The sequence below is a fragment of the Oryctolagus cuniculus genome, chromosome 4 (genome assembly GCF_051225735.1).
Source record: "Oryctolagus cuniculus isolate XC-2025 breed Fujian yellow rabbit chromosome 4, ASM5122573v1, whole genome shotgun sequence".
Lineage (NCBI taxonomy): Eukaryota > Metazoa > Chordata > Mammalia > Lagomorpha > Leporidae > Oryctolagus > Oryctolagus cuniculus.
The window spans coordinates 162,917,817-162,942,808 of NC_142870.1; the positions used below are offsets into that span (position 1 = coordinate 162,917,817).

Below are 24,992 nucleotides of genomic sequence, written 5' to 3' on the forward strand. Positions count from 1 at the left end.
AGTCAATGCGAGTTTCTGAAACACATCTTACGGGTATTTCATTTTTTCCCATTACGAAGAACCCAGTGATGTGGATGCTATTGATGATAGCTCTGGGGCACCTAAAGCTTGGAAATGCGTGTGTGATTTTCAAAATTCCCGGTTCTCATTCCTTGGAAATGAGATTTGAATCCGGTTTCTCAACCTTTGCTTTGGTTCTCAATCCTGTACTTTTCTCCAAAAGCCAGTGTAAGACGAATAATGCAGGGTTAAGTAGGATGATTTTTTTCCTACAAAAATGGTAACAGTTACTCAACCTACTCAGAAACATAAGCGAATTCAGCATAAGCTAGAACTTTCTAGAGGCAGATTTCAAGTTATCCTGGACTCTGTTGAGCCTTTGGGAGCCTACATTTATGCAGATTCTGTGTTAAAAGTTTGCAGAGCTCTCCTTGCTGCAAATGTCACAGGCGCTTGCTGGGAATTGTAATAACGAAGCAGAAAGAAACCACGATGGATGGATTCTCACTCTGTCTCCCTATAAACTTGCAGCAGGTTGCATAATAAATATATATGTCAGCAAAGTCTGCTCAGTAGCACCAGAGAGGTGAATGCTGGGTTTGAAAAGAGTGGGTTTTAAAATTTATTTATATTTCCAGTGGGTTCACGGGTAGGAGGAGTTACTACATCCTCCTTAAAGATCTACGAGCACCAGACCATGTAGGATGGAGGCAATGTGTTCAGAAGAGGAAAAGTTTCCCAATATGTTGAGGTTTTCCTTGAAGATTTATTTTGTGAAATGGTTTTCAAAAGAGGAGCACTAGTGTGCAAACTGACTGAGATCCAGAACAAATGGATTTCATGTCATTTTGACAAAAGTTTCATATATTTTAAGAAATTTTAATAGGAGAGAAAGTGGTCTCCCTCCTTGACTTTCTCAAAGTTTATATAAAGAAGGCAGCAGAGGGTTGTTTTGGCATTTGAAAGTCAGCTCTTGTGTTGCCAGATTCTTTATGTCAAAAAGTGGCCAGTAAGAGAGATGCATAAACCAATGAAGGTTGAAGTGATCTAAGATCCAGTGCTTCCGCTAAACCAGTGGGGGTCTTTGAGGGGTCTCCACCCTGTGGGGTTCCTCCATCGGACTGAAATAGGACTGATGATGTCACCATGTGTATCTGAAAGAGTTGTTTACAGGTGATCAAATCAGAGCATATTCATACACTTGCCCCACAGGCATCTAAAGTTGTTCACAAATGTAAAGCAAATGTTTCACTTTATATTTTTAAAGATTTATTTATCTATTTGAAAGGCAGAGCTACAGAGACAAAGAGGGAGAGAGAGTGAGGAGAGAGAGAGAGAGAGGTCTTCCATCTGCTGGTTTACTCCCCAAGTGGCTGAAAAGGCTGGAGCTGAGCTGATCTGAAGCCAGGAGCCAGGAGCCAGGAGCTTCTTCCAGGTTTCTCACATGGGTGCAGGGGCCCAAGGACTTGGATCATAATCTGCTGTTTTCCCAGGCCATAGCAGAAGTGGAACGGCTGGGTCTTGAAGTGGCTTCCCTATGGGATGCTGGTGCTTCAGGCCGGGGCTTTAACCCATTGCACCACAGTGCCAGACCCACGTTTCACTTCAGAGTTGACTGAGAAGCACATTTCCGTCTTTGTTGCTTCTTCCCCGTTTACCACCTGCCTTTCTCTACAGCATGCAGCAATCACTTCATTGTAAAATTCATCTTGGTCTTTACTCCTTATTCCTTGGTCTTTACTCTCTCTCTCTCTACCTGTCTTTCCCTCTCCCTCTGTAACCCTGCCTTGCAAATAAATGAACAAATCTTAAAGAAAGAAAAATCTTGCCTGTCACTTAGCAGCTCAATTTGTTTATCTGTGCAAGGGTCACAACTACTGTCTTTCAGATTTGTGATGTATGTGTAGCTAGAACAAAATACAACTTGACTTTGGTCTCCACCATCCCTTTAGTCTCTATTCTCTTGATTACCCTCCTCTATTTCCTGAAGAAAAAAAAAATCCCCATACTGTTGTGCTTGATTTAAGGCAATCGATTGTTTTACCATTATTTTAAATTACAAAAAAAGTTTTACCAAAGTAAAAATTAAATATGGTCATTTAAATGCCTGATCCAAGACATTAGCAAACACAGTAAGTTTCATTTAATATTCAACTCTTCTGAATTCAGCTTGATTTCTCCTCTTCTTCCAACCCACCCCCAGGTCAGCACAACTGGGTGTCGACTGCTCTGGGTGGGAGACAGAATGGAGGGTTCATAATCTCTGGGCAAGTTGCTTCTCTCCTAGGATTCTTTCATGCCTCACTCCCATCCCAACACAAATCCCATGACTCTGGTTGTGGATGCATTCCAGATGGCCATGTAACCCAGATCTTAGCATTTACTCTTTAGTTTCTTATGGCTGGAGTCCCTCTCCCCTACCAAAGAATCATTTGGGAGAGTGAAGCTCGAGCGACAGAATTTCCTCTTGTGGCTGTCTTTCCCCCAGTGACCCACTGGAAATAGATTCATACCCCCATTAACAAACTCTGTGGGTACAGGCTCAGGAAAAGATCACCCAATTCCACCTCCAAACAATAGGTTACTGATTCTTGTTCTGCGCTCTTCTGGTCCCCAGCTCTAGAATTATGTAATAAATTCTCTCTTCTTTAGGTGGCAACAGGAAGATACCTCTTGGCCTTCTTTACCTTCAAAGTAGGCAAGATGTTAGATTCACAAGTGCTGTTAGCACAAGTGCTGCCAAGCCTCCTTATCCACTCACTTTAGAATGCTATGTCCATTTGACCAGAACCTTGTTGAATCTTTATTTTACTATCTAATTAGATTGGCTTATCACATAGCAAATACTCTGCAAGTAGATAGCAAGTAAACAATAGCTGTTTTATGATAAAATGATAATGGATTCTAATTCATGTTAATAAATATTTATTGAATTCTTATCATGGGCAACATGAGAATTTAAAAATGGATGACCTGACCCTACCCTTGTCTGTAATAGGGAAAATAGTTTATGTCTTTAATATGAGTAGAAAACAGTAAATCATACAGTAGGAGCTATCTTATTGGAGAAGGGAGATTTCAAGAACTCTCTTAGGCCGGCGCCGCGGCTCACCAGGCTAATCCTCCGCCTTGCAGCGCCAGCACACTGGGTTCTAGTCCCATTCGGGGTGCTGGATTCTGTCCCGGTTGCCCCTCTTCCAGGCCAGCTCTCTGCTGTGGCCAGGGAGTACAGTGGAGGATGGCCCAAGTGCTTGGGCCCTGCACCCCATGGGAGACCAGGAGAGGCACCTGGCTCCTGCCATCGGATCAGCGCGGTGCACCAGCCACAGCGCGCCGGCCGCGGCGGCCGTTGGAGGGTGAACCAACGGCAAAAGGAAGACCTTTCTCTCTGTCTCTCTCACTGTCCACTCTGCCTGTCAAAAAAAAAAAAAAAAATTAAAAAAAAAAGAGCTCTCTTAAACACTTTAAGATCTGAAACCAGCTCCATTTAAATGTAAGTCTCCACTATTCCTCCTATGTCTGTTGCTTTGTCAGCTCATATCTTTGAATAAATGATCCCAGCCATTGTCAGTCATGGACCAGATATTTAACACTGGATTTGAAATCAGTAAATCTGCACATTAGAAAGTTGGCATGATTTCTGACTAATGTCATATGTGTAGAATAAAGAACCATTCACCATCTACTTTTTTTTAGAAAACTTTTATTTAATAAATATAAATTCGAAAGTACAAATTTTGGATTATAGCAGTTTTTTCCCCTTCCCACCTGCAAACCATCCCATCTCCCACTCCCTCTCCCATCCCATTCTTCATTAAGATTCATTTTTAATTACCTTTATATACAGAAGATCAACTTAGTATATACTAAGTAAAGATTTCAACGGACTGCACCCACACAGACACACAAAGTATAAAGTACTGTTTGAGTACTAGTTTTACCGTTAATTTGCATAGTACAACACATTAAGGACAGAGGTCCTACATGGGGAGTAAGTGAACAGTGACTCCTGTTGTTAATTTAACAATTGAGACTCTTATTTATGATGTCAGTAATCACCCGAGGCTCTTGTCATGAGCTGCCAAGGCTATGGAAGCCTCTTGAGTTCACAGACTCTGACCTTATTTAGACAAGGCAATAATCAAAGTGGAAGTTCTCTCCTCCCTTCAGAGAAAGGTACCTCCTTCTTTGACCATCTACTTTCTATTTGGTATGTGTTTATTGAGCTCGGGTTTTGGTGTCTGTGAAGCATGGTGGGAGATACAGCTGGAAGAGCAAGTCATTGTGAACAATCGGGGGCCATGAAAGCTTTTTGATCTGCAAGATGACACAGAGTGTTGCTTTAACCCAACATTGGGGAACAGAAGTAGAGACAGAGAACAGACACAAGGCAGCTTAGGAAGGACAGTTTTATTCTCCCTTTTCAGAACAAAATACTGGAGGTTTAAATAAGGAAGGAGGCATTAGGAATGCAAAGCAAGGGCAAGGTGGGAAGGAGAATGAAAATGAAAACTTTCATTTTGAGAGATCAGGAGGGAAGAACAGGTGGTTTATTGTGGAGACGGAGGTTGCTGAGTGGAGCTGAAAAGTGAAATTTTTAATTTTACTTTTAGATATACCTCCTCTGAATTTTCTTGTGGAAGGGGCTTATGAATGTACATGCAGAACTAGCATCTATGGTCTGACTCCAAGCTAAAAGTGGGAATGAAGGAGTTGTGTCTATAAACATGAGCCCAAAGAACAGCAAGGAGGAAATTTCCCTACAATTCACTCATCTGAATTATTCATGTCCCTATTCTCTTCCCATAATTTTTTGGGTCAGGAAACACACAGATATAGGGCTTGTACAACCTATACTTAGTTTACAGAGAAGCTGATGATATGAAGAATTCAGGATAGAATTTCTATGATGGGTTATAAAAGTTAACTTTGGAAATATTGCCTTGAAAATATCAAGTCCTCAAGCTTTAGATTTTGTGAAAATAAATGGAAACCACTAAACTGGGATCAAGCAAAGATTATTTCTTTCTGAAGTTTCTACAGAAAGGGAACCAGCGAGCATCTTTTGCATTTGGCAGACTCCAAGGGTGGCAGAGAAGTGTAAAAGCCTCATAGTGGAGGAAAAATAAAGTCTTCGGGTCTGCACTCATCGCTAACTGGAGGTCTTGAGACCAGCCCAAGTAGAAGCACCGCATCCTGTGGATTGGCCGGGGTGCATATTTGCCTTTGTCCCATTGGTCCAAAGTTGTAAGCATCTGTCAGTGATTGAGCAAGTCTTGGTTGATTTGGGCAATTGTTGCACCGGTTGTTGCTTGGCTTTCTAAGCTGGCTGTTGCAGGTTATAGGTCAGAGTCCTGTTTTGGCAAATGACTGTTGTCTGTTTGTATATGTTCATTTTGACACATGTTCTGATTTTTAAAGTTTGTCTTCTCAGTTGCTTTTGGCCATCATTGACTAACCTTTTCATGCACTGAACAGTTATTTTTCTGAGGAACTACATTTGGGTTCATTGTCTTGCTAATCCCTGGTCCTTTTGTGGTGTGATCTTTTTATTCCTTGTTACAAAATAAGGCAAAATATACCTTTATACTGCTCCACTTCCAATTCAGCTTCCTGCTAATGTGCCTGGGAAAGCAGAAGAAGATGATCCAAGTACTTGGGCCTCTACCACACATATAGGAGACCAGGATGGAGTGTCTGGCTCCTGGCTTTGGTCTGGATGAGCTCCATTTGTTGTGGCCATTTAGGTAGTGAATTGGGGATGGAATCTCTCTCTCCCTTTCTCTCTGTCTTTAAAATAAATTAATAAATATTAAAAAAAAAAAACACAGAAAAGTATAAGCTTAAAAGACAATTGCTCCTTTCCCCCTATGGATTTTCAGTTCCACTACTCACTATGTTAGCCATTATTAAAGTTTCTGAAACATTCAAACAAGTGAGCATATTAATTACACACCTACATCTCTATATTAACCCCTTTTTAAAAATTTCACATTAACATGTTGTAAATAGCATTTAAAATATTTATTGGTGCATTTGAAAGGCAGAGTGACAGAGAGAGAGGAAGAGACATACTGTGAGATGTTTCATCGCTGGTTCACTCTCCAAACACTGCAACAGCTGGTGCTGGGCCAGGCTGAAGCCAAGGGCCTGCAACTCTATCCTGGCTTCCTGTGTGGGTGTCAGGGGACCAAGTACTTGGGCCAGCTCTGCTGCTTTCCCAGGCATATTATCAGGAAGATAGATTGGAAGCACAGAAACCAGAACTTGACCAGCACTCTGATACGGGGTGAGGAGGTCATAAGCGGCAGCTTAACCTGCTGCCCTACATGACTATCCCTATGGTACCCATTCTATCAAGCTATTTTGAGGAGGGTCAACGTTGGACATTTTGATACCAACACAAGCTGGTTCTTACATTATAAAATTTTGGTGGATATTTCCAGATAGCTAATACAAAAAGAACTCACCAGTCCACCTTCTCATTAAGTGCTTGAGAATGCTTTGTTCTTCCAGTTTACTAACGTGTGATAATATTCACAATTTTTACCATGATGATTGGTATTTCACCTGAAATATGGTTTACTGCTCATGGAAACTAAGAATCTTTCCATATAGCTTATTTTGTATAAATCGTATATATTATATACATTGTTGGTTGCATATATAGTTTTCCTATCCATTTTTCTATTAGATAAGCTTCTTACTCTTTTACTTTTTGTATGTTTAAGAAACTGTCACCTTGTTTTGCCATCTATCCTTTGACCTTGTGTATAGTCTTATTAATTATGCCACACAGAATATGTCAGTTTTAAGTACTTAGGTATATGAGCTTCCTTCCCACATTAGTTTGAATTTTGTGTTGTGAATTAAAAGACTTTCCTGTTTTGGTAATTTTTTTTCTTTTTAATTAAACTCTCCTGTTTGGAAACAGAGTGTCATAGAACATTGTTGAAAGAAGTTGGTCTATCTAGTACTTCTTTCTGAATTGATAGCCTCAGTTATCTTGGAAGGGCTAAGAAAGGCGTTTGGATTAGAATCCCAAGTATCCTGGACCATCCTTGAAGGATGAGAAAAAAGAAATTGAAAGCAAGACAGAGTTGTTAATCTGCCACTGAATGAACTGTCTTCTCACTGAATGAGCCGTCTGCTAAGTGAACTTTTTCTTTTCCTTCTGTAAACAATATTGAATGGTTGCTGCCCGATCCCAACATTAACTGTTATAGCTCAGGAATTTGTGTGGCAGGAAAATGTGAACAAAACATGAGTCTGGATAACATTTTGGTTCTCTTTTGGAGCACACAGCTTATACCCAAACACCACATCCAGATATATTTGACAGGTCCTTGTGGATGGGGACCAGGCTGTCCCGTGAGTTGAGAATTGCAGAGAGAAAATTAGAAGAAACAATGCTGCTTAACTTGGTCCATCCCTTTAGAGGAACTGGTTCCTTATCAGGAGGACAGGCAGTGGCTGCTTTTGCTGTTCCTGTATTCACCAACATGACCCCTCACTCATTCTGAAGTTCCTACAGGGGCTCTCTTTGCCAGAAGCATAGCTTATTTGCAATTTTGGGTTTGTGTGGAGATGGAATTGGAAACAGAGCAGATGGAGGCTGAGGTTCGCCACTCCGTTGAGTGTTGTGCTTTGCTGGATGAAAACCAGTCAGAGGAGTCTACCATGTTCTTCACTGAGGCACCTCATCTCATGTCTTCCTTTTCCAACAGCCACTTTTGGTTCATCCACTAAGGCAGTGTCAAGCTGATAAAGTGTTTGGAAACTAGTGATTCAACATCATGGCGTAGAGAGGCAGCTCTCTCATCCTTCTTGGTGAAGATGACTTTGACTTGATAACTTGACTTTGCTATTTAACTTCTGGACATATATTTTAGTCCACTTGTGCTGCTAAAACATCATAAGTTTATTTCTCACCATTCAGGAGTCTGGGAAGTCCGTGATCATGTTGACAAAGGATTTGGTCTCTGGTGGGGGCATGTTTCAAGGTTCATAGATGGTTGTCTTCATTCTGTGTCCTCACATGGCAGAAGTGGCAAGGGGGTTCTCTGAATATGCTTTTATAAGGACACTAATTCTGCTACAGAGGGCTCTGCTTTCATGACCTGTTCACCCCCACCAAAGGCCCCACTTCCAGATATCCTCACATTAGGAATTAAATTTCAACATATAAGTCTATGGGGCTAAGCTGTACACATCTCCTGTGCAACTCTTATAACTTTATCCTGACTGAGGTAGGAGGCTCTAGAGGTGAAGTCATGGTGGTCCAGCAATCTAGCCAATTCCAGGATATTCTGCTGTTTTCAGCAGTCATCACAGAGAGAGAAGGGAATACTTAGCTTGAGTCCAACCTCTTTGAATGTACTTCTAACAACATTCCATCTAGTGTAAGGGTGGATCATTCGGGGCATGATTGATCTTGTCTCAAGAGGGCTTGTGCTTTAATAGTGAGAACTCAAGCTGTTTCCTAACCATTTTCTGTGCGAAACAATGACCATTGGACTGTTCATTCTGGAGAAACAATGGTTAAGTCTTGAGGAAGCTACTGAAAAAGAATTCCATTCTTCCTTCCATTTCTTAGGAGCCTGCTTTTTTAATGACTTTTCCAAAGTCCAGCATTTTGCCATGAAAAACCTATAGACATTTGATATTCCATGTTTAGTTTTATTTTGTATTATTTGTTTCCATTTCATTTGAAAGGCAGAGATATAGAAAGAGACAGAGACAGATAAAGAGAGATCTGCCATCTGCTGACTCATTCTCTAAATGCCCACAACAGCTGGACCAGGCTTAGCTAGGAGCTTGGAACTCCATCCAAGTCTCCCACATGGGTGGCAGGGACCCAAGTACTTGAGCCATCATCTGCTGCCTCCCAGGGTGTGCATTAGCAAGAAACTGAACTGGAAGCAATGGAGCCAGGAGTCAAACAAGGCACTCCCATATCTGGAATGCAAATATCCTAAGTGGCATCTTAACCACTGCATCAAATACCCACCTCAAAATAATAAAGATAATCAAAATAGGGAATCCAAAGTATAGCTATACCCTTCAAATTATTATTATTTCATCAAAGCAACAGATATTCATTTACCCTTACTATTTGCCAAGCCTTATGCTCCACGTTGTAAATGTATCTGAGAATAATAATAATCAGTATATTTAACAAATATTGAGTTCATACTACCCATAAAACACTATGCTAAGTGCTCTATGTGAATCAGCTCATATAATTCTCAAATCAATCTTGTAATTAAGTGCTCTTCTAATCATCGAATGAAGATGAAGAAAATGAGAGTTAGAGAGGTTGAATAACTTGCCCAGGAGCACAGTACTAATAAAGTTGAAGCTGGGATAAAAGTTTACTGAACCTTCCACTTTTTAATTATTTACTGTTGTTTCTACTTGATGCAGAAACAAGTCCATGCCTTCAAGGAGCTTATAGTCTGAGTTAAAGAACACTTCCACAGGTAATCAGGAGAAATGGGAAGGGTCTTCCAGGGGAGCCTTCCTGCCTTTCACTAGGTTTTAGGGTGGTCTCACCTACTTAGCCTTTTCCCTTTCATTTTCATGTTTCCCATCTCCCATGTCCTCCTATGTCCACCGTGCAGCAATCTTTGCTTTAGCCTTCTGCTCCTCTCTTTCTTCCCTGAGTTTTCTCCCTTATTCATCTGTTTATTCTTTCTTTCTCCCATCTAGTTTATTACTGGAGGCCCTAAATACCATGCAATGCAGTTTTGAAGGCAAACATAAAAAGGAGGGATACATTCACTGTAAATGAAATGAGCTGTTGATAGATGGCTTTGCAAGCTTATGAGCCCTTCTTTAGCATTCTCTGGCATTTAAGGGACTCAGCATTCCAAAAGCACATCCACTCCATTCTGCTGTTGCTAATCTCATTTTTTCCATGATTAACAACCCAGTTCATTATGTTTTCAGCTCACATTAATCATCTCTTCTGTGAGTTTGGTAACATTTGGAGTCATTTCCCTCTGTATTTATCCATCTGGGATCTTTATAAAAGATAAGTTTGCAGAAAGTCATTTGTTGTTCATGCAGAAATTCATTTGATGCTCACTGCTATGCAAGAAGTGAATGTTCTCCTTGTTTCTCAGATCCTGTGGGGGAATCTTCTAAAATCAGGCATGGATTCCCTTCCCAATGCAGAAGGCCTCCTCAATCGAGCCCCATGGGGCACTTAACTTGGAGCAAGATTCACAGCACAAAGGATTAGGCTGCAACACAACAGCATTAGAAATCACAAGCAATGCTGGCTGGTTCCTGTCTATCCTCAAGGAGCAGATGGGTTGGGAAGAGAGCTGTGGGGGTAGCGGAATGGGTTGTGAGATTAATGAGTCAGAACAAAGGCCTTGGCTTTAGTCCTGTCCCTACACCTACAAACTATTTGACCTTGGGCAAGACACATAATCCCTCTGAAATCCACTAGTCTCCTCTATGAATTGGTTTCATCTATAACACCTCATCTTTCTAAATTGGAGAATAGTTTTTAGGGTTAACTTAATACTTTCATCTCCTCTCTATGCTGTTGAGTAAGCTTTATAACCTTCATCATATCACTTTAGTTTGCAATTTCTGTGGTCTCTTCCAACACTAGCAGTAGCTATATATATATATATATATATATATATTTATATAGTAACTACATAAAAAGTAACTACATATATATATATGTGTGTAGTAACTATATCATATAAATATATATAGTAACTATATATATTATATATATATATAATCTGTCAGGGAAATCTTACAGGCTAATTTCTTAATTCTCTTTTTATATTAAAAAAACTGTATATATGTGTGTCATATTTGTTTGCAGATCTAGTGGGAGGGGATATATGCTGTTTAGAAAACACAGAGAGAATCCATGGAAGTTTAGATAAAAGCATCCTCAGGAGTACATTGTAATCTTAGAATGTCAAAAGAGAAGCAACTCTTCTGAAGGTCCTTGCTTGTCCACCCCAGCAGCATTTTGTTATGAATGTTGGAATGCATTCACTCATTTTCTCATTGGAGTAAGATGTTTCTTTAGTGACAATATTCCACATTGGGCACTTGTTCCAAAGGATGGCAGATATTCTTGTTAATGATCATTAACCATAAAATATTAGAATTATTTCTCATTTCTGCCCAAGTTCCAGGGCTAAATTGCATTAATGAAACTGTTGTTGTACGAAGGGTGAAAGACATCATTAAATGTTTTTGTTGTAGAATGTTGAGAGGGTCCAGGCTATGGAGAGGAATGGTAGAGATGAAAGAAACTGGGACTGTTTGCTCTAATTTTGCTCAACCTGAAACAAGGAGGTAGAATTCGGAAATGTTGTCATTTACTGCTAGTCCTCTCTCCCAGCACCGGGGATTTGCACAGGAGACTCCCGTTAGGCACATAAGTCCCAGTGGTGCTAATGGAAATTACCTGCATAACTACCCTTCCTGCCTACCTAGGATGCCAGACGCCTGAGCACTCTTTTAATTGCCATGCACCTCCCTTTGCAAAGAACTAATTGCATCTGCTTCCCTTTCCTTTAGGTGTTCAAGCAAGGACAGGAATAATGAAGAGTCGGATGTATTAGCTGCAGCCTTTTGAACCACAGAAGAAGGAAGTCAACAGTGTGGACAGGGTTGGAAGCATTGCCACACTTGTTGGAATAAATGAGGAATGGGCTTGTGATTATGCTGACATTCCAGCATGAATCTGGTAGACCTGTGGTTAACTCGCTCCCTCTCCATGTGTCTCCTCCTACAAAGTTTTGTTCTTATGATACTGTGCTTTCATTCTGCCAGTATGTGTCCCAAGGGCTGTCTTTGTTCTTCCTCTGGGGGTTTAAATGTCACCTGTAGCAATGCAAATCTCAAGGAAATACCCAGAGATCTTCCTCCTGAGACGGTCTTATTGTATCTGGACTCCAATCAGATCACATCTATACCCAATGAGATTTTCAAGGACCTTCATCAACTGAGAGTTCTCAACCTGTCCAAAAATGGCATTGAATTTATTGATGAGCATGCCTTCAAAGGAGTTGCTGAAACTTTGCAGAGTCTGGACTTGTCCGACAATAGGATTCAAAGCGTGCACAAAAATGCCTTCAACAACCTGAAGGCCAGGGCCAGAATTGCCAACAATCCCTGGCACTGTGACTGTACGCTACAGCAAGTTCTGAGGAGCATGGCCTCCAATCACGAGACAGCCCACAATGTGATCTGTAAGACCTCTGTGTTGGATGAGCATGCTGGAAGACCATTCCTCAATGCTGCCAATGATGCTGACCTTTGTAACCTCCCTAAAAAAACTACTGATTATGCCATGCTGGTCACCATGTTTGGCTGGTTCACCATGGTTATTTCATATGTGGTATATTATGTCAGGCAAAACCAGGAGGATGCACGGAGACACCTTGAATACTTGAAATCCCTGCCAAGCAGGCAAAAGAAAGCAGACGAACCTGATGACATTAGCACTGTGGTATAGTGTCCAAACTGACTGGCACTGAGAAGAAAGTAGTTTGCAATTTCAGTAGAATAAGTGGTTTACTTCTTCCATCTGTTGTAAACATTAAAAACTTTGTATTTTGGTTTCTTTTGAATTATGCCAATGTTGGACTTTTAACAAACACTACAACATAAAAGTTCTTTTAGTTTAGATGGTCCACCCCTTTAATTGTACCCCTGGTGGTATATTCTTAAGTAAGCTGCTGTCTGAACATTAGTTAGATTCATCTCACTATTTAATAATGAAATTTATTTTTTTAATTTAAAACCAAATAAAAGCTTAACTTTGAACCACGGAAAACAGAGTGAATTATTGGTCAAGAAAACAGTTCAGTGATTCCACTTGCTCTAAAGAAAAACAGATAACCCTTGTGAAGCTAAAGAACAATTGTAATGAAAGATGTGTTATTAAGTGCTACTATGCTCTGGGAAGTCATAGCTGAACCACTAACCAAGTTTAGTATCTGTCAGACTTTAAAGCAGTGAGCCTTAGCAAACTCAGGTGTTTACATACAAATGTGGCATCTGAGGAAGTTTAAGATGGGACATTTGTTCTTCAAAACGAGCCTTTCTCAGCCATAAAGACCAAATATTTATTGTGCTTTATTCAATGCTGGACACAATTAAACAGAAAGATAGCACACATATTCTATCCTCAAGACTATCTTTTTGATGGACAGGGAGGTGTGACAAATACAGAAATAGCTATACTGGAAGGAAAAGCCTTAATCATGCAACATCAATTTTGTGAAAGCACTGAGTGAAGCATTTTTATCTTATCATTTTCTCTAAACCCTTATTGCGCAAAACAACCGTATTTACATAGGTGAAACTGCAAGTGAGAGATTTAAGGATTTGCCAGGTAGAAACTAGCATCTTTCTGCCTCCAAAGACTGAGTTCTTCTCATTTTGTTCATATTGAATTGGCTTCTAGAGGTGTAATTTACATGTTTAAAATGTGCCCACACTAAGTGTATAGTTATCTGACTTTTGAAAAATGTGAATCTAGCACATAATCAAAATACTGTGTTCTGTCACTAGTCAGGGGGAGGAAAAAACACTTTTGGTTCTTGGAGTACAAAATTGTGAGTTTGGGTCATTTTCAAGTGCCATTACAGATCATGTTTGAGACTTGGCTGTCACCCAGTGAGGTGATGATGTAGGCAAAGAAGAGAGGAGAGAGAAAGATTAAGATGTAAGAAGGTATTTTGGGTTGAGAGCCTCTGTGTAGAGGAGAGACAGTTTGGAGCTATTTGATAGGTATCTCAATTTCAGAATGAGGAATAAACAGTATTATTTTATCAAGTAACATTTATGAAACATATACTATGCAACTAGTACTTTCTTGGATTTTCTTAGTTAATACTTAGAACCACCCAATGAGATTATCTTTTGTGGATCAGGAACAAGAGACTCGGGAATTAAGTAAGTAATTCAGGATGCTAGAGCTTACAACAGGTATAGCAGGTTTTGAAATCCAGTTGGTCAACTCCCTTTGTACCTCTTCACCACTAAACTGCACTGCCTCATGGTTATAAATTTTCCTCTCCATAAAGTTGCTGGTTCCCCAGATCTGTAGACTTTGAGACTCCATGTCTTCATTAAAAAATAGTAGCAGAAATAGCTCTTTGTAAAGCTTATGCCGAAAAGAGGGAACCTCTGCTGTTTTGAGGTATATAGCTTCTCCAACCCTTATGTATCCTTGGTCCTCCAATAACATTTCTTCCCTTGGAAAGTCCTAGAATCCTTGTCTGTGGCAATGATCTCTTTAAAGCTATACTAGAGAAGACCAGGGTCAGCCAACCCAAGACCTGGGCATGGCATGACACTCAGAATTCAAGCTGGGCTCAGCTCCCAGCAGACACTGCAAGACTTGGGTTTTTCGGGTCCATGTAAAGCGTACTGCAAAGTGTAAGGTCTAGTCTGGAAGGCTAAGATAACTTCTAAATGCGAAATTCAGGATATGGGCCTACAGCTGCTGAATTCTGGTGAAAGTTGAGCTGTGTGCTGTTACTAACTGGATTTGAGTACCTTCCAGGGAAATTGGAGGTTTGCTGGAGATTTAACGCCCCCTAGAGGAAAACATTATAATATATCTTTGCAAGTGCTACCATGAAAAGATGCCTAACTGAACTGAATACACATGTTTTTGCCTGAAGATTAGGAAAATCAAGCCTTTACTAAAACAACTCTTTAGAAGGTGAATCAACTGTATTTATTTGAGTGGTAGGGTGCATTCAGTTTATAGAAGTCTTCACAAATCTGATAATCCATTCTGGGTTGCTCCTTCCAAAATAATTATTATATCCATATTGATAAGAGCTTGTTTTCCTAGCCAATTGCACTGGTTACGTGAAACTGTGAGTAAAGTAAAACCTCTAAGGAGCGTTAAGTATACTCACATACTTGTTCAGAAGCAGGAAAGTTAAATTCCTACGTATTTAGTTGATAATTCACCCTACACATAGAGCTGAGAGTTGTGTCATAGGTTGGTAAAAATTCCACTGCCTGAATCCTATATGGAAATTATCAGTTAAAAGTATCACCAGGGCTTTAAAAAAAAGCAGACAAATTAAATGTAGGCCTTGGAAGAGAAAATAAACTCTCAAAAAATATTTATATAGGAGACTATTGGGTCTATTTGTGACCATATATGAAAATAAAATGCTCTTTGTGTCAGCTTGTAGGGTTGTCTTGCCCTACCAGGCTAGCAGTGTATGGTGCCAATAAGTAGAAAGAACTTACTGAGATTCACGTCTGTAGAGAAAAATGTGACACAGATACACTCTAGTTTTTTAAAAAAAATTATTTATTTGAAAAGCATAGTCAGAGAGAGATAGAGACAGAGAGGGAGGAGAGAGAGAGAAAGAGAGAGAGAACAGAGAGATATTTCATTTACTGGTTCAGTCCCCCAAATGATTGCAACAGACATGTCTGGACCAAGCCAAAGACAGGTATCAGGAACTACATCCTGACCTCTCTGAGCCCAAGCACCCAGGTCATCCTCTGCTGCTTCTCCAGGTGCATTTGCAGGGAGCTGGATCAGCAGTGGAACAACCAGGACTCTGAGCTAGCACTCTGATATGGGGTGCAGGCATTGCTAGTGGCAGCAAAACCCACTGCAACACGATGTTCTAGCTTTGCTAACAGCTTACTTCCTAATTTTCCACACCTTGATATATGATTCTACTCATGGATATCTATGCATTTAGGACTGTATCATTTTTGGAATTAACTATTGTCTCATTATCTGAGGCATACCTGCCTCCTAAATAATTTAAATAACAGAGTCTTTTCTCAACCTTCTCTTTTGGGATCCGTCTCATAAGTTCAAGCTCTTAAATTCAAAAAATATCTGGGAATTTTAGTCTAATCTTTGACAATGTGTTTATCTCTGAGGATAGGCAAATCATAAAACATACAAGCCAACGAGAATGTTTTTTAGAAAGTGCTAAAAATTATGTAATGGAAGATTTAATTTTCAAGCACATTTTGGCAAACTGCAATGCACTGATATGCAAAAGCTGCCAGGTATGTCTTGTTCCTTCTTAGATCCTTCTCTGATTCCCCGCAATCATTCTCATTCTGACATCAGCAAGCATAGAACAGTCTGGGATGTCAGATAGGTTTTCCTTTGTGGCTCACGACTTTCAATTCATATAGTAAGTTCTCCCAAATATTTGGCAGAGTTGAGGAGTGGAAAATTCTGCTCAATTAAATGTTCAGTTTACTAGAGATAAGTGAACTCCTAGAATTTCAGGGCTGGAAAAGTCCTAAGAATGATCTCACCCATCTATTTCGCAAGTGTTGACATTGAAATCCTTGCAGGTTTGTGGATTAGCGCTGTTTTGTCCATCTTCCAAACCCAGTTTTTCTTCCTAGACATCAATTTCCTCTCCTGGAAAACTGTTTCCCAATTGCCAATGAAGTAAAAAACCTAATAATACACAAGCACCCTATGACAATACCACAGGATATCAGTAAATGTGAGTATTCATAATGTATATAAGGCTCCTACTTTGCCACACATTCATAAATTTAAAAATCTGTGATTCATTAAACATTCTTATTTCTCCAAATATAATTAAGGGGTCTGTTTGTCTTTACAAATAGCCCCTAGATGTCTCAACACCAGGAAAAAGAAGGAGACATGATCCTGGTGTAACTTCTAGAGAAGGAGAGGGTCGATTAACATTTGTTTCCTTAAGTGGCAGCATAACCGTTTGAGGTTACATGTATCTCTACTGCCCTTAAATGCTGTCTTTCTCCATTTCTAGAGCTCTTGTCATCCTGGCTTCCCTAAGTCATATCAATAATTCATTAATTTGCTGAGTCTGACCCAGACAAACCAAACCAGAGGCAAACTCAGCTACTATGTGTTTGTAAAGGCGTTCCTCAACTCTTTTCAGATCCAAATAGCTGAATCAGAATAGATGGAAAAGGATTCTTCAGCTGCATTTGCACACACTGTTGACATGTGTGGTCACAAACACAACAAATAGCATAGTGGGTCACGCAGATCCCACCAAGGACACTCCTTGAGGTCAAAGATCCACAGAACTTCTGTCATATGAATGTCTAGACAGCTATGGAAGTAAATGGATTATTCTTTTTGAAAGCAGTGATCAAGATGCATAACATTTCCAACCCAGGAAAAATTATGCCCTTGAGGCCACAAGGTGGATGTAAAGTGCGATGATTTAATGAACTATTGTATGTCACTTAAGGAGTTCCACATGCATGTATACCCATGTGAACCTTGGGGTTAAATAGGGAATTAGATCCTGAAAATATTAAGACAAGAAATCATGGAAACAGAAAGCAAAGTGTACCTCAGTCAGTTGGCTTAGGGATAGCCTGTGTTTCAGGTTCTTGGAGAAATTATTGGAGATATTTCTAAGGCTGTCCCAAGTTCAGCAAAAACATTTACACTTTTTATTAAAGAAAATGGAGACCAACTTCACGACCTATGTTCCTTCTTTGGCTGCCAAATGTTATGCATCTTGATCACTGCTTTCAAAAAGAATAATCCATTTACTTCCATAGCTGTCTAGAGATTCATATGACGGAAGTTCTGTGGATCTGGCCTTAAAAACTTGGCTTGAAATGAATATATTGTGAGTCTCTCTGAGGTTATGACCATAATCCCATGTTATTTTCCTTATTTAATTTTCTTTTAATTTTCTTTTAGAGAAGAATTTGTAAAATAGAAGGCAATCTGTAATCTGACTGTTGGCCTAAGGACTGACAAACTATCTTTTGCGCTAATGTCATTGATTATTGAATAGGTATTAAAAGAAAATGGCCCCAAAGCCAGTGGTGTGGCACAGGAGGTTAAGCCACCCCTTGCAAAACCAGAATCCCATTTCAGAGCACTGGTTTCAGTCCTGACCGTCCTGCTTCTTATCCAGCTCCTTGATAATGCACTTGGGAAGGCAGCAGAGGATGGCCCAAGTGCTTGGGCATCTGCCAACCATGGGGGACACCAGAATGGATTTCCTGGATGCTGACTGATGCCTGGTCCAGCCCCAGCCATTGAAGTCATTATGGTTTCAAATAAAAATAAATAAATAAACACTTAATGACATGTTAGGGGTAGGATAGGATTAATCACAGCACTGTGGTATATAGTAGGTTACGCCTCTGCCTGTGGCACTGGCATCCCATATGGTTGCTGGTTCCTGTCCCAGCTGCTCCTTTTCCAGTCCAGCTCTCTGTTTATTGCCTGGGAAAGCAGTGGAGGATGGCCCAGCTGCTTGAGCCCTGTACCCACATGGAAGACCTGGAGAAATCTCCTGGCTTCTGGCTTTAGATCGGCACAGCCCTGGCCAATGCAGCCATTTGGGGAACAGACAAGCAGATGGAAGACCTCTCTCTGTCTCTCCCTCTTTCTGTCTGTAAATCTGCCCTCAAATGAATGAATACATCTTTAAAAAACAATGAGTTTCTTTTTGATTGTCTCCATTTCTTCTGAACGAGAATATTCAAAACATACTGGTCTTCTCTCAACGTCTGCATCCCTCTAGACAACCCTGCCAATTCCAGAACTCCCTGGGGAGTGAGTTGCAGTGACAGGAGGAGAATCTCAAATGAGAAAAGAAGAAAATCTGGAGAAAGTACAATCTGAGGCAAGGCTGTGGGGATCAACAGCACTGATAGTTCATTACTCTGCCTTTGAGAAGAAATACCTTCACATTAAAATATGAATGGAGGAATCCTGGTGTGTAAATCAAAGATAAGGAATCTTTTATCAAATAATTTCATCTTTACCTATCAACAGTTACATTTACTTGGCATAGTGCAAGGTTTTGTTCTTGCATTCCCTACTTCTCACAACAGCCCTTCAAAGCATTATTGGGTGCCAGTGCTTTGCACAGCGGGTTAAGCAGAAGCCTGCAGTGCCAGAATCCCATCAGGCTGCTGGTTGGATCCCTGGATGCTCCACTTTTGATCCAGCTCCCTGCTAATGCACCTGGGAAAGCAGTGGAGGAGGCCCAAGTTTCTGGGTTCCTGCACCCATGTGGGAAATCCAGAAAAAACTCATGACTCCTGGTTTTGGCCTAGCCTAGCCCCAGTCATTGTGGCCGTCTGGGGAGTAAACCAGTGGATGGAAAACCTCTCTCTCTGACCCTACCTCTCTCTGTAACTCTGCCTTTCAAATAAAAATATGCAAACAAATCTTTAAAAAATTATTTTCAGGGCTGGCACTGTGGTTTAGTGGGCTAGTCACTGCCTACAGTGCCAGCATCCCATATGGGAGCCTGTTCAAGTCCAGGCTGCTCCACTTCCGATCCAGCTCTGTTGTGGCTTGGAAAAGCAGTAGAAGATGGCCCAAATCCTTGGGCCCCTTCACCCAAGTGGAAAACCCGGAAGAAGCTCCTGGCTTCTGGCTTTGGATCGGTGCAGCTCTGGGCAGTGTGGCCATTTAGGGAGTGAACCAGTGTATGGAAGACCTCTGCCTCTCTCTCTCTCTCTCTTTCTGCCTCTCTATGGCTCTGCCTTTAAAATAAATAAATAAAATTTTTAAAAATTATCATTTTCTCCATTTTACAGATGAGGAAAGTAAGACCCAGAAACCATCCTGCATGAGATAACACAGCTTGTGCAGTTGTGGGCCAGGTCTAACTATGTGTAAGGTGCTTGGTTCCACCTGCATCACAGTGCCTAGCTATGCATCATCCTTTAATTTTATGAAGTCTCACCTTAAAATCCATGATAACAAAGGGAGGAGGACAGGGGAAGGCATTTTTATTAATTTGCACAGGAGGAAAGCAAGGTTCAGGAGAGCAAAGCAAACCTAGCTCACTTAGCTAGTTGACCAGGCTGGGTGCTTGGTGACTACAATGATCATCCCTTGTTAATATCCATTCCTCTATGCCCAGCTCTGAAGCCCATATATCCCCAGAGTGAACCAGGCTCTTGGGCAGGGGAGATGCACACATGGCTCTCAATCATTGAAATGAGGACTCTGTGTTCCCGGCTTGCTCTTGGGATGCTGGTGAGGGTGGTGTCAATTTATTGCTTTGTAGCAGCCCCTTTGACCTCATTCCTCCCGTATCTATGTGCACCTCCATATCCCAACTACCCCTTCCTGTGTTTGTCTGAGGGTTTTCTCAGACACCACAGTGTACTTTGCACATAAACACATTAGGGATGCTGGGAGTTGACACTTGATGTAGAAACAGTCAGTGCCCTCCCTCTCAGAAGCATTTTTCTCACTGTGTAAGGCAGAGCTTCTGCAACAGGATGGAATTCTGCTCCCCCTTCATGGTAATGCGCTTTGTGAGATGCCTATTTTTGTTGTCTTCCCTACTTTATTTCAGTTCTCCACTCCTTCCACTCCTTTGTCATTGTTTCCTTCACCTCCCAAGAAAATTCTTTGCACTCAAATCCTTGTCTCAATGTCTGCTTATAGGAGGAATCCAAACCAATATCTGAATCCGCCCTGTGTCAGTGATTTCCACACCTGGCTAATGATCTGTCACGTCAAGATCTTGAGAAAAATGTAAATACTGCTGCTTTCCCCAGACTAATGAACTGGAATCTCAGGAGGTTAAGCCTGGTTCTCTGTATTTCCTGTTGGACCTGCTGTCCCCTGTAGATCAGGCTTATTAGTCCAAGTGGTAGCACTGACCCATAGGGAACCCTGCACTAGAAATTTCTTCTAGAATGTTGTGCTTGGCAAAATTAGATGCCATAAAAAAGTGAACTTTGTCACCTCATGGAGAGTGAGTGTCATGTAAATCCCTAGTATGGTTCCCTTCTTGCCTCGCATGCTTGGAAATTCAGAGTAATCAGTCTGTGTTTCATGGTTAGTGCCTATATGTGATCTCATAACCAATCCAGCTGCAGTCTAGTTCCTTCTGCTTTTGGACATCTATTACACATAAGTCATCACTTATTCTGATTGTTTTTTAATTTATTATTTGCATGTTTGCATTCCATTATAATTATTTCCTTAAGATCTCACAAACCTTTTAGATAATGAAATAGGAAGAAATTTGTGTTCATTTGCTCCCTTTTATGTTTTCCTAAAATACATGGATGTTCCCAGATATATTCTATATTGTTCAAGTCCTGGTTTCCTTTCATTCATTTCTCCAGACTTGCTGGTATGTTCTAGAAATCTCTGCTATCCAATGGTCCTTTGCTATGAAACGGTGTGCCTGAATCACTGAGACTCAAGGTCAAACACATGTTGAAGTCTCCCAATCCCATAGGACCCCAGTGGGCTTTGTCCATTTTGTTTTCCACCTACCTTTTAAGAACGGAGCTGAGAGTGGATGAGAGCATAATTCTCCAACTGAGGACACTAGAAGCTGAGTGGCAAGTGACCCGCCAAGGTGTCGCTGGGGAATAAATGAGAGAAATGGGACTTTCCAGCCCCTGACTGGCACCAGAGCTCCTGCTCTGTCCACTTTTCTGTGAAGTATGAACACTTTTGGAGAGACTTCAGGAATTCTCAAGAAAGGTGATGATCTGGCTTAAGAGAAAATTAGGATTTTTGGGGGGTTGGTAGAAGGGAGCCATTAAGAAGCCAATATTTATCTCTTTACTCAGTGTTGGCAATTACGCTGCCATTGTTGCTGATATTATAAGGGAGCAAGCAATATTTTAGTTGCTTTATTGTTTTGTTTCACAATTAACATCATATATTGTAGACTGAACTGTGCCCCCACTACAGGTTGTATATTGAAATCCTACCCCCCAGTACCTCAGAAAGTGACTGTATTTGGAAATAGAACTTTTAGAGAGATCATCGAGTTAGAATGAAGCTGTTCATCTGGGCTGTAATCCAATCTCACTGGTGTCGTTATAGGAAGAGGAGAGTGGGAGAGGCACAGAGAGGCAGCAGGAATGTGTAGCCACAGAGGTAAGGCCCACAGAGGCAAGGCTAAGAAGACACAGCAGGAAGCTGGGCATCTCCCATCCAAGGAGAGAGAGTTCCCATGAAACCAAACCTGCTGACTCCTTCATCTTGGCCTAGAGCTGTATGAAGGTGAACTCCTGTTTAAACTACATATTCCACGGTATCCTCTTGTGGTGGCTCTGGGGAGTACCAACCGTTGATCTCCAGGGAGTGTTTAGGAGGGTTTTCTTGGGAAGCGATCTCAGAAAATCGTAGCAAATGTAGTGAATCAATGAATGCCATCACATTTTTTCTCCCATGCCCATTTCTTTCAGTGTGATCTTTACTTTCCAGGGGCAATTTGCTTTTGCAATGGATGTTCATTTTCTGGAAATGTCCCCTGCTGAGAAGCAAGCACGGTAACTCAGAAATGAGGACTTTGCTGTAGCTATAGGAGAGAAAAAGGAGCCAAAGTAAACAGATGATCTGATTGTCCTGATTTCATTTCCAGGTAACTATTTTAAAGGGGAAATGGCCATAGGTAATAAAACATCTTAATTGGAAGAATGATATAATTATCTGCATGCCTTCTATTTTATGACTGAATTCTGAGTGCAGTTCCTGCTTGGTTTCCTTAGGGATTTTCCTCAGAGCAGAAAGTTCCAACTACTCCATTAAAATAGTTGTCCTTAAAAGCAGGACATTTAAAATGGGAAGAAGGTTTTTATAAATTCTCTTCCAGTGCTTTTCACAGTAGATTGGCTCAGTTTACAACTCCAATGATCACCTCTCTGATTAGGGGCTTTAAAAACTCTGACCAGTATTATAAATGAGGTTCTTGTCTCTCACCTCTCAGAGAAAAACAGAAACACTATAATTAGAATCGGCTTAGCATTTGGTCGATGATACACACAGCTGGCTCTGCTCAGCTAGCAGGAACTGTGGTTCTGCCAGCAAGAAACTCACAAGCCTTCTCCACACAAGACACCTGGAAGCCAGGACAGTGTGAAGCCTTTCAGAAAACACTTCACCGTGCCCTGGATTCAGCTGCAGGGAGAGGCGAGAGCTGTCAGTGCAGAGACACCCAATTAACCTGGTGTTTTAATTTGCCTCGTAGGGTGGTAGAACAGGCCACAGGACTTGTTCTATTTTGCTTGCAAAATGAATATGACTTCAATGCTTTAAAGTCTGAAAGGATAGACAGTTGTGGAAAATGAGAGCAATATTAAAGAACACATGAAAAAACATACATTGCTTCAAAGTGCAATACTCAGAAGGAACTACTCATGATTTTGAACTTTATTACAGATCTCTCCTTTTCTCTCTGTATGTGCATTTATAAAATTCCACATAGAGGGGGCATGCATATTCGTATACATTTAATTCCTGCCAACTTTCCTCTCAGTAATGCTCTGGGTGGACCCCTCCTAGTTACTGTCATGACCCTTCCTAATTAAGCCTGTTCAGTTTTCCAGAATGACTGCTTGTCTCTAGTCCCATGATCTTCCAGGTTTCTGCCTGCTCTATCTCAAGTTCCCTGCTGTGCCCTATGAGGTCCACTGAAGAGTTTCCAGCTGTCATGGGAGCTATGAGCTTTCCATTTCTGAAGGGTAACTGGCAGCACATTCAGAGTGAATGATCAGAGACTAGGGAAACACAGGGATGAGAAACCCAGAACATGGCTATGTTCAGTGCAAGTGGGAAAAATACTTAGTGGCCCAAACAAGAGTTGTAGCAATAGAGATATAAAGCAAGTAATTTGAGATGTGCTTGAGAGAAACAATAAGGCGTGTATTTGATTCTATCATTTATATCTATTTATCTATCCATTATCTATCTATATATTTATCTATCTGTTTATCGGCAGCAGCATTTTTAGTTATTGTTGCTGTGCTGTTGTTATACTTTGGCCTTCAAGTTTAATGATGATGAGTTTGATGATTAAAATACCTAGAATCAATAAGACTTCGTAAAGACAGCTTAATTATTCTAGCCAGGCAGTATGGTTTTACTGTCAACTTCAACATGATCTAGCCAAAAATAGAGTTGATTTAAATTATATCATAGATCAAATGACCTTAAACCTTTTCTCCTCTTGGTCAGAAAGGGATGGCGTTAATTTTATCTGAAGACCTGTTCTAATGAAGGCTTTAAATCAAAAACTGTTACCACTGTCACATTGCAGGAAAATGTCTGAGCTCAAGTTCATGCAATTTATTAAATTTCTTGTCTAGTTCTTGACCTGAGGGTTGTAATCAGCTGGGATCCGTGCCCAGGCAATTCTGTTTCATTTCTACATACGTGTGAAACTGTTTCTGGGAAATCCTGGGTGACGTCTGTGTCTCTATTTAGCAGATTACAGTATGTGAGGCTGTGCTTTGGGATAACTAAAAGAGATGTTCTTTAAAAGCATGTGAAATCCACTGACTATTCTTTCCCAAGATACTCAACTACCATCTCGCAGAATCTAAAAGACCAACCTAAAATGTCACAAAGGATTAGAACATGTGACTGTCAAATTCAGATGAAGTACATTGTGTTTTTTTTTTTTTTTTTGACGGGCAGAGTGGACAGTGAGAGAGAGAGACAGAGAGAAAGGTCTTCCTTTTGCTGTTGGTTCACCCTCCAATGGACGCTGCGGCTGGCGCACCGCGCTGATCCAATGGCAGGAGCCAGGTGCTCCTCCTGGTCTCCCATGGGGTGCTGGGCCCAAGCACTTGGGCCATCCTCCACTGCACTCCCTAGCTACAGCAGAGAGCTGGCCTGGAAGAGGGGCAACCGGGACAGAATCCGGCGCCCCGGCCGGGACTAGAACCCAGTGTGCCGGTGCCGCAAGGCAGAGGATTAGCCTATTGAACCGCAGCGCCGGCCACATTGTTCTTAAATTTCAATATAATATTATGTTTTCTGCAATCTTTTTATGTGGTATAAATTTAATACATAGAGAAAATAATGAAAATAATAATTTTCATATGGTAATGTTTATTTTTTCCCAGAAATCTTTTAAGGAATACAAGCTTCATGAATTTCATAAGTACATTAGGAATGTAGTGATTCTTCCTTCTGTACCCGTCCTCCCACCCACACTCACAACCCTCCTCCTACTCCCCCACCTATTCCC

At 40.9% G+C, this 24,992-nt stretch overlaps 1 protein-coding gene across 4 annotated transcripts in view; it reads left to right on the plus strand.

The window, feature by feature from the left end:
* Window positions 1-12,823, plus strand: part of LRRC3B (leucine rich repeat containing 3B) — a 107,851-nt gene extending 95,028 nt beyond the window's left edge. For 3 of the 4 annotated variants that reach the window (XM_008266078.5, XM_008266077.5, XM_089331193.1), the window contains exon 2: window positions 11,563-12,823. In XM_008266078.5, coding sequence (XP_008264300.1) covers window positions 11,723-12,502 — 780 coding nt within the window. In that variant the 5' untranslated portion in view covers window positions 11,563-11,722 and the 3' untranslated portion in view covers window positions 12,503-12,823. Of the gene's footprint in view, window positions 1-9,431; window positions 9,483-11,562 lie in introns of those variants that run through there. The other variant, XM_008266075.5, reaches the window with a different exon arrangement.
* Window positions 12,824-24,992: the final 12,169 nt, after the last annotated feature.